At 39.1% G+C, this 10,000-nt stretch overlaps 1 protein-coding gene across 1 annotated transcript in view; it reads right to left on the bottom strand.

Annotated features, from left to right (window-relative positions):
- Nucleotides 1–3,634: 3,634 nt before the first annotated feature.
- The window catches only part of LOC137989114 (tyrosine kinase receptor Cad96Ca-like), a 20,570-nt gene continuing 14,204 nt past the window's right edge, over nucleotides 3,635–10,000 (bottom strand). The window contains exons 8-9 of the mRNA XM_068834991.1: nucleotides 5,855–5,951; nucleotides 3,635–5,119 (exon numbers count right to left, since the gene is read on the bottom strand). Of these exons, the coding sequence (XP_068691092.1) occupies nucleotides 4,967–5,119; nucleotides 5,855–5,951 (250 nt within the window). The 3' untranslated portion in view covers nucleotides 3,635–4,966. The remainder of the gene's footprint in view (nucleotides 5,120–5,854; nucleotides 5,952–10,000) is intronic.

The following is a 10,000-nucleotide window of genomic DNA, read 5'->3' as shown; positions in this document are numbered from 1 at the left end:
AACCACAATGGCATGATTTGTTTGCTGAATATTTATTCATACCTAGTTCCCCAGTGTAAATGGCTCACGTATGTTGTAAATAGGGAGCTTACGAAACGAGGACGACGACGGCTACGAGGCCTTCATTTAGAAATACAAATCCGGGTTATTCATATCAGTACAAAACTATTTCATGTCGTTCCGCGTTAAAAATGTGTAGTAACTGACGAGGAATTAAACTGGTATGAGTGGGTTGGAAGCGTAGAGAGAGAACTGAAAATTCATTGTCATCTGCTAACGTCCTCCACAAAACCTTGAATTTAGTCCTTTCACGTCGTCATTTAGGAGATGACGGCAAAGACATGTACCAAAACGTAAAACGCACGTGCAGAGCCATTGCTTTTGCGCACTAAACCTATTGTTTTGTAGCGTCGTCGTTGCCGTCGGCGTCGTCGTTTCGTAAGCTCCCTATTGATTGATAAGGACGTCCAACACGGTCCGTTTTCGCCGCCAATCTGCTAAATTTCTAGAAGATTACTCACGGGCACTCTTTCCCTTTCTCTATCAGTATTTTCCTTTTGTTGCTTTCTCAAACAGCACAAATCTATGGTGGCATCCATACTGCATATATATCCAAAGACAGGACAGGGGTGGAGTTTGTTATCCTTCCGACAGAGACTATTGTTTTGTTTTGGCCAGTCCCAATATAATGTTATTCTTCTCACTGATGAGTTACATGAAGTAGGTGCTTCAGCTCACATGAGCCAATCCCAACATAATGCAATTCATCCCACTGATGAGTTAAAAGACCTAGGTGCTTCAGCTCACATGAGCCAATCCCAGCATAATGCTGGGTATCCCACTTATGAGTTACATGACGTGGGTGCTTCAGCTCATATGAGTCAGTCCCAGCATAATGCAAGTCGTCTCACTGATAAGTTACATGAAGTAAGTGCTTCAGCTATGCAGAAGAAACTGAAAGCCCATCACAACCAGAATTAATTAGATTGTCTGCAAAACTTGCAACTAAATGGAAGGTTCTTGCTAGAGTTTTAGGCTTTGATGAAGACAGTATCAAAGTTATAGAACACGACTACAAAAATGTTGTTGAAATAAGCTAACAGTAGCTGTCGATATGGAAACGGGATCAAGGTGTTAAAGCCAATTACGAAGTGTTAGAAACTGGACTACGTGATTCTCTCGTAGGGCGAAGGGATTTGGCAGAAGAGTTTTGTTATTTTCCTAACGTTTAATGTTATTAATGCATACATACTAGACTACTTCAACCTTACTTCCGCGTCTTTGTATTTCATTTGCACCAATTTTTAAAGTGAATTATTTTTATTGCGTATTTGATTATATTCATATAGATATTTGCGCGCTATAAATTTTAAAATTATATTATATCATATTATTATTATTATTATTATTATTATTATTATTATTTCGAAATCACTGAGTTCACGCAGAAACTGTCATTCACTCTCGGCTACTCCTATTGACTCTCGAGAGCTCTCATCGAATTTAAACCTGCTCAAATTTTTCAGGAGAGTTGGTAAAAGTTTTGTCTCGTTTAGCCGCGCACAAGATTTTAAGCAAGAGTTTTGCGGTCAGTAGTTACAGCTTTTCATTTTTTTCAGCAGGCTGAGATTAAAAAAAGGAAAAAAAAAAAAGGCATGGTGACGGACTCGGGGGACCAAGGACAACGCCAACGCAAAAGGCTTTTAAAAATAATTATCCCCTTCGTCCTTATTAAACATAAGCATTAGAAATAAACAACCTTAAGCTTTTCGTTTGCGTACTTAGTTCATTTCACTGGTTAGCTAGTCGCCATATTTACGTCAGAAAGGGTTTTGCTAGGGTGTTTCCCAGGCTCTCTCTTTAAGTCAAAACACGAGAAGAACGCGAAACAAAAATGCAAGAAACTTCAATTTTATTGAATCTGACGCGACCAAATCTATAACTTGCCTGGTTCTCTTAATGGAAAAAAACGGAGACTTTCTATTGGTTAAAAGTGACAGATCGACGTTTTACAAAATTTGCATAAATGAAACTCTTTGAAACGCATAAATTATAAATTCAAATTCCCAAAGGACTTTTTCGCTATTGTTTTTTCCACCGACATGGGCGTCGTGACGTCAGGCGCAATCAAAGAATAAACCTTATTCACAATGACCGCCATGTTGGATTTGCTATTATCATGCAAATTAGCTACACACTTCTTAGGGGGCAAACAACACAAGTTCGAGAGGTTATAACGAACACCTTAGCCACACAGATGATTTGTTTCACGTTCATTGAATGTTTATCACCAAAGCAGTAAAATACAATCATTACACAAGTTACTTCGACGTTTTTTTAGTGAAAAATGAGCAGATAATGAAGTAGAAAGTCAAAATGTCAAAGGCAATCAAAAGAAAAAAAAAAATTATAAAAGGTTCTTAATTCTAAATACTAAAATGGACTTTTTACAATGTTATTTCAATATTTCGTTGAGCCGAATTTCCGCAATTTGCTTTATTTTCAATGTTTGCCCCCCCCCCCCCCCCCAGCATAACGCATGGCTAATTTGCATGACAATATGAAAACCAACATGGCTTCTATCGTGAATAAGGCCTATTGTGCTAAGTTGCCATAGAGAAAAAAACTGCGGTTATTAATTCATGTGGATTCCCTCGTACTTTTTTTTGAGTTCATTCAACTGAAGCTATTTGGATTTTCCGCTAAATTTAAACGCTCCAAAAAGATATAAGAATAGATGCCCCAGAAAATCTGTTAAAAAAACTAAATACATCGAAGTCCTTGGAATGCTTGCAGTACTTTCTTTCCAGTTAGACAAGGTCCTTTAATTCAAAGTGGCACTTCAAATACACATTCACTTCATTCATTAAGTCCTTCATGGAAACAATTAAACCAAACAAATTGACCTGCTCTAAACTGAACGGCTTCATAGCTCTGTTGGTTAGCGCAAAGGTCTTGGGTTCGAATCCCTTTGAGGTGTCTAATAGCCTTTTTCACGGTTAGTTTTTCTCATTTGCATTTCAATGCAATCTAACCTGGATGCGAGGCAATTTCGGGTTAAAACTACAAAATAGCCCGAAATTGCCTCGCCTCCACGTTAAATTACATTGTAATGCAAATGAAAAAAACTAACCGTGAAAAGGCCATTGCAGGTCTGTGCTCAGTTACCAGGCCTTGGAATAAAAGTAAAGCTGGAGTTGACCTTGCTTTGATACAAACCTAACTGCTTTTCTTATGTAAATAGAAACTCGTCAGCATTACAACAACATGATTTACATAAAGAAATCAATGGGGATTGTATCAAAGGAAGGTCAACTCCAGCCTCGTTTTCATTCAAAGGCCTGGAAACTTAACACAGAGCTGTAAAATGATCTTTTGGTTTAAATTGTCCAGGTAAGAGCGAGGGTCACTTCCCTCTTTTGTCTATAACCCGCATTTAATGTATAAATTCATTTCATAGGGCAGTTTCATTTACAGACAAGACAGCACAAGACCGTTTCGTTTACCAAATTTACTTTACTTTGACTGATTGACTCTGAGAAATGTTTACACTGTTACTTCAGTTTGTCTATCAGGTCCCACTACTTATATTAATTATATATTTTTTCATTTTTTTTTTGGGAATTTCCTCACGTTATGTACTTTTTTTCTTGAAATTATATGTAGGTAACTTTAGAACGAAATCACTTTGCTCGCATCGTCGAAGGTCTTTTTAAAAGCCGTGAGTAAGCCAAAGCTGAAATGGCGGTTCCGTTCCAAGCAAGTAAGCGGAGATTAATATCTCAAAACCCTAAAGGTTAATAACAAAGCACTTCAAAGTGCAACAATGGAAACTCTTCCCTTACAACTATAGTATGTTTGACTAAACATAAAAAGGGTTCACGAGCTTCCTTTCTAAAAAATGATGATTTCTCTCCTACATGTATTTTGTTTCCCCCTCAATTAAGAGGAGAAGCCAAATGACTGATTATGTATAGCTGGGCCACTATTAAGCAAGGGGTCACTGAGTTAAGGAGTGTTTATACACCCTGATATAGCGTACTAATACTCCTACATCTCTTTCGTGCCACACATACGTGAATTGATATAATCTTAAGTCCCTTGCTGTATTATTCCTCTCCTGAGTATATTTTGTTCCCCCCTCAATTAAGAGGAGAAGCCAAATGATCGATTATGTTTAGCTAGGCCACTATTAAGCGAGGACTTACTGAGTTAACCAGTGTTTATACACCCTGATAAAGCCTACTAATACTCCCAACATCTTCTCTTTCATGCCACACCTACGTGACTCGATGTAATCTTAAGCCCCTTGCCGTATGATTCCTCTCCTGAATATATTTTGTCTCCTGCTCAATCAACAGGATATCTTTCTACCACTTTTTGATGCCGTTGTTGTAGTAGGATTAAAAAGCGAGCATCAATCACACCGAATACTCGGTGATGATCACACTGTATTTCGATTTAGGTCTCCGAAATAAACTACTGCTAGTGCCTACATAATCTTGGAAAATGTTCTGCTTATGATCGCTAGCTAACGATTGTCAAACCTTGTCGGTTTTGTTTATATTTTACTTCGCAAAGCAATTAATTATTGTAGCAATTGTTATACTAATGAATATTCTAAACAATATTGACTGATGCCAAAGGGAAAAAGATATTGCGTTGTTCTACATTAGCACAGATGTCGATAATATTTGCCAAAACATGTCACAATAATTTCTCATCTAGTTAGTCTGGAATAAAACTGAGACTGATAAATTCCGTGGTCTTTTGGAGTTTACGACATTAGAACAAAAGTGCGTGTTAGGGTTGTCTGTCTGATTGTCTACGCCTTTTCCCATCGACCTAAAAATGAAACAGGACTAGCTTTTGGTTTTCACATTTTCTCTGACTCTAAAAACTAGTATTATTATTGAATGACAACTACTTCAGCAAGCATCTACCAAAATTCAGTGATTTTGTTTCTTCATGATCTCATGCTTGACCACTTTCTTCTTGAGGCATTTGCATTTGTGGCCCCACGAACTGCTCTTACATCATCTTCAGCTGCTGCACCCACGTCCTCAACTCTTGAGTATTTTGCTCCATCGTACTTTGATTCGTCCACCAACGGGAGGTACTGCAACATATAGAAATAATAAAGGTTTCCTCAGTATCATGCAATTAGTTTTTTACGTCTTTTTCTTTATTTTTTTGGCGCGAAATAAAGTGTAATCGACAAAACTGAAATTCACCGTAGAAACGTCTTTATGCCCATCACCCGCAAGAAAGTGACCAAAAACTCCGACGATAAAACACTTTAAACTTCACGCGTTTCTCGTAAAGAGATAAAGACACAGATATTTGAAGAGGAAAATAATGACATAGATAGGATATTGAATCCAGTTGCCTATCAAGCTATTCGAGCTATCTAGAGTGAATAGGTAAAAAACGATATATAACATCACGTGCACTGGGAATAAATACATTTTGTAGAATTTTGAAAACGTGTCAGAGTGGGTAGCCCTAAATAAATGGTAGCATTCTAATTTGAATTTTACTTTAAGTAGAACTCAACCCATTTTCAAGATCACTTTCCCCTCCTCTTTTCTTAGTTTCTTGTGGATGGCGGGTGTGCCCTCACCTTTGCTGGAATCATGCCTTCTATATTTGGTTATTACTTAGAAGGTACCATGCTCATTAAATAAACGGCCTAGTCCAACAGGGATGGACTAAACTATCCCAAACATATGTGGTATTAGTATCTGTTTCCAAGAAAACAGAGCTCGCTCAAAGCAAAGCCTTGCCAAAAATATCAGTCTTTATGCAGGGAGCGAAAAAAAAAAAAACACGTTGAAAACGTCTTGTTACTTACCTCTCCTGCGATGAACGAGCGCAACCTCTTGGAAATATTTACGAAATCAGGGCGGAGTATTGGGACCTCTTGCCAGCAAATCTCCATCAAGTTATATCTGATGATAGAAAAGGAGGAGACGAGGAGCCTATATCTCCAGTAATTCTTCCTTCAACCCTTTCGCATGAAGGTTTATGCTTGGATAGTTTTTCGCTGCAAAATGCTTTGATTCTACTTTTCAGGTCTTGCGACTTTTTGTGATGGATATAATGCCATTGCTTTTGATCGGACATTTTGATGTTGATTTGGAAACGTATTGAAAGATATATAAAGCTCTCCGGTAAAGTATAGCATTAAACACTAAACATGACGAAGAGAAAGTATCTCGTTATCCCAGACTTTACGTAAGGGACGGTTAGTGCTTATACAGATAAAAGACGTTCTTGATATAGAATTTATCTGTTACTTGTTTCTTTGAGAAGATATAAATGGTATTCGTTGTGAATAATAACTAAACCTTAAAGCAAAAAAGTGGAAATTAAAAGACGGCCAAGTTCTGCTATTGCCAAAATCTTTCTACTTGTAATAAATGAGTTATTTATTTATTAACCAAAAATGCAAATTAAATTGTAAATAGAAAGGGAGAAAATAATTTTCGAAAAAAAAAAAACTTAACTAAATTTGCATTTTAGTGCGGAGACATTCGAGGACCTGTAGAAAAGAAAGCGCTGCTTTTGCTATGCTTTCTGTTATACGAGGCCCAAAATACTTTGGATAGAGATATAAATTCGCCAGAAATTTGAATCAAAAAATAAATAAATAAAAGCAAGGTGAAACCAAATGTGGTTAACACATCACGCATGCGCACAACCAATTCGCCCGGACAATTAGCAGCCATGGACAGCTGGTATGGCATTGCTGGGCCTCATCAGCATGGAGTGGCTAACGTTAACATACCACGTAATTAATGGCCACTTCGGACTGGTGTTAGCGTGTGTCACCTTCTTTTTTTGTTCCTTTCACATAGAAAAAAATAAAAACTCGAAAGAAATTTTCTAATAATACTAATTGCATATAACCGTAGGACGACTGCAAAGTTTTTTGGTTATTACAAAAAATAATAATAAGTGACTTAGAAAAACATTTGACAATAAAAAATTGCGACAGAACATTTCTTAAAAAAAAAGTTAAACAAAAATTTTCTCACGTATGAAGTCCATTTGGATGATTGACAATTGACGGTTTGGCTTCTTTAGGTTTCAATTGAGATCTTGTTCTAAGTTCTTGCTTGCAAAAACTGGTTGCAAAGTGGGGCCAATCCATTAGTTGAAACTTAATCTTTGAATGGTCGACTAATTCTGACTCTGTCAACCTCGTCAGTACTCAGTAAGCATAGCGGAGAGAAATACTGACGAGAGCAACATAGTCACAACCTCATTGAAAAGCTCTTGAAACGAGGTTGAAAGTCAGAATTAGTCTATCATACAAAGATCAAGTTTCAGCTAGATCCCAAGCTTAAAGAAGTCAAACCATTAATTGTCAATCAGCAATGCGTTGTTTATCATTTTGTATGTGATCTGTGCGATGCTAAACAGCCCGTCACCTTTTTCAACTTGTTGTTGAACACAAAAAATTCGACAATCGGCAAGTATTTTCATGAAGCGCATGGTAGGAGTGATGTTTTGAATGAGAGCCGTTACAAGATTATGAGAAAGTGCCAAGGCAAATTTGATTTTTTCGTGTTTGAATTGCTTTACATCAAGAAATTCAAACCTAACCTGAACGTCCAAACGGACTTCATACGTGCTAAACTTTTTGTTTAACTTTTAAACTATTTTCATCTCCTATTCGCGCCAGTCCCTTGCAGTGCGAGTATAAATAAGAGCTCCGCATATCATTTCGGCCCAGTTCGCGTTAGAATCCTTCTTGGGCAGAACCGTGTTATGGTTGACGCTCAGGTTCCTGTTCAAGCTGCAGTTCCAGCCGACCAAGCTCTTGTTCAGCCTCCAGCTGCTCCAGCTAATGTTGACAATCCTCAACAAGACCCTGCTCCTTTGCAGGTGTTAATTTCATTTCTTGTTACTTGCTCGCTCTACTGCTTTGGTTTTCCCCGATTCCTCTTCGCCTTGTTATTCCGCGTGGCCGTTTGTTAGTACCGTTTTCTTCTTTCTTCGCAAGCTCCGGGTTTCTGTAGTGCTTTTTACTTCCCCGCGGCCCCTTCCCCAGTTTCCACACGTTTTAAGCTTATTTGTCATGTTTTTGTGTGCTTCGCCTCACAAACACCGGGTTTGTGTACTGCCTTTTATCTCCCTTCGGCTCCCTTACCTAGTTTGCACACGTTTTGTTTGTCATGTTTTGTGTGCTTTGCCTCACAAACGCCGGGTTTGTGTAGTGCCTTTTATTTCCCTTCGGCTCCCTTACCCAGTTTGCACACGTTTTGTTTGTCATGTTTTGTGTGCTTCGCCTCACATGTACAGACACTGGGTTTCTGTAGTGCTTTAATTTCCCTTCGGCTCCCATACCCAGTTTTCACACGTTTTATTTGTCGTGTCTTTGTGTGCTTCGCCTCGCAGACACCGGTTTTGTGTAGTGCTTCCATTTTCCCTTCGGCTCCCTTACCCAGTTTGCACACGTTTTATTTGTCGTCTTTTGTGTCCTTCGCCTCACAAACACCGGGTTTGTATAGTGTCTTTGATTTCCCTTCGGCTCCCTTACCCGCTTTGCACACGTTTTTGTTTCTTATGTTTGTGTGCTTCGCCTCTCAAACACCGGGTTTGTGTACTGCTTTTAATCTCCCTTCGGCTCCCTTGCCCAGTTTGCACACGTTTTATTTGTCATGTTTTGTGTGCTTCGCCTCGCTATCACCCGTTTTGTGCAGTGCTTCTCTCTTTAGTTCCCCTGCCCTTCACTCAAGTTTGTTCATTTTATCAGTGTGTTTCGCCCTTAAAACAGTGCAATTTTATTTTCCTTGGGATTTTTTGTTCGCTTATGCGATTATTGGCTTTTACAGTGACTTCTAGTGTTTCTTTTACGCTCTCCAAGCTTTGCGTTTCCGAGGTGCTTTCATTCCGATCCCTGCCCTTCAATTTTGTATGCTTTCTTTGTTTTGTTTTTCTTTCTTTCCCGCATTTTTTCCCTCGCGACGGGTTTTTTGTTTAGTGGCTTTTTCGCTGCCCTTCCCATTGCTTCGCGGGCTTTGTTAGCTTGTGTTTACAATCATCTTTTGCCTCTCAAACAATGGCTTTCTGTAGGGCTTTTCTCGCCCCTTCAAGTTTATGCTTCGTTTTTATTTCGCCTTGTTGTTTTCAAGGTATTTTGTTTTGCCAGCTTTGCCGCATTTTTTAGCCATTGTTTAGTCCTATTCCCTGGACACCCATTCTTTATTTTCACGTGTTTTTTCCATGTGCGTGTCTCGTCTCCCGAATTTGTTTATTTAATTTGTTTACAATGATTTTATGTCGGTATTTCCCATTCATTTGTGTTTTCAGTTGCGCGTCCTCCCAAATTATTTCATATCCCTTCCAATGGTAGCCTGAAAGGGTGTCTAATGCCCTAGTCGGATTACTGACGCTCAGGCTGCCATCCCTTGGGTGGGTCCTTACACGTCTTCTTTGCCATTTTTATTTAATCTCCCTTGTGTGCTTTCGTTATCCGTTGAGTTTTGTTTTGTTTTGCCTTTTTGGCTGTCCCACTCGAGGGCTGGCAGCCTGTAGATATTTTTTATTCGAGCTCTTTTTTTCGGTTTTTTCAGCCACTTTGCAGACGCGACTCCGTGGCTATCTGCAAGAGGCAGACATTTACGACGGAGAAACCTTGCACAGCTTTAGAGCAGGCTTTGCCATCACCTTAGCCCTTCCGGGTAGCCAGCTCGCAGACGTTATGGAGCATGTCGATTGGCGCCAAGCTCCCACGGCATCTCATTATTTGAAAGTTGCTCAAGTTTTACGTCCTGGAATTATCCCGTCACGACCCTTCTCCCCAAGCTCTAGCTGTTTCTTATACTGACTTGAACAGTCTCCGCCGTTTCACTGTCGCCTTTCCCACTGGCTCTTCGCCTTAGTTTAAGTCTTGGATGGTCTGGAGTTTTCTTTTCTAGTTTAAGTGTGGGACCTGATAGGTGTGAGGTTAAGTATTGGGGCTGTTAAGGCCGTGTTTAACGTTCGTCTC

Source organism: Montipora foliosa, unplaced genomic scaffold, assembly GCF_036669935.1.
Source record: "Montipora foliosa isolate CH-2021 unplaced genomic scaffold, ASM3666993v2 scaffold_440, whole genome shotgun sequence".
NCBI lineage: Eukaryota > Metazoa > Cnidaria > Anthozoa > Scleractinia > Acroporidae > Montipora > Montipora foliosa.
Note: the sequence above shows the minus strand (reverse complement) of the source record. Positions and strands in the feature narration are given on the sequence as shown.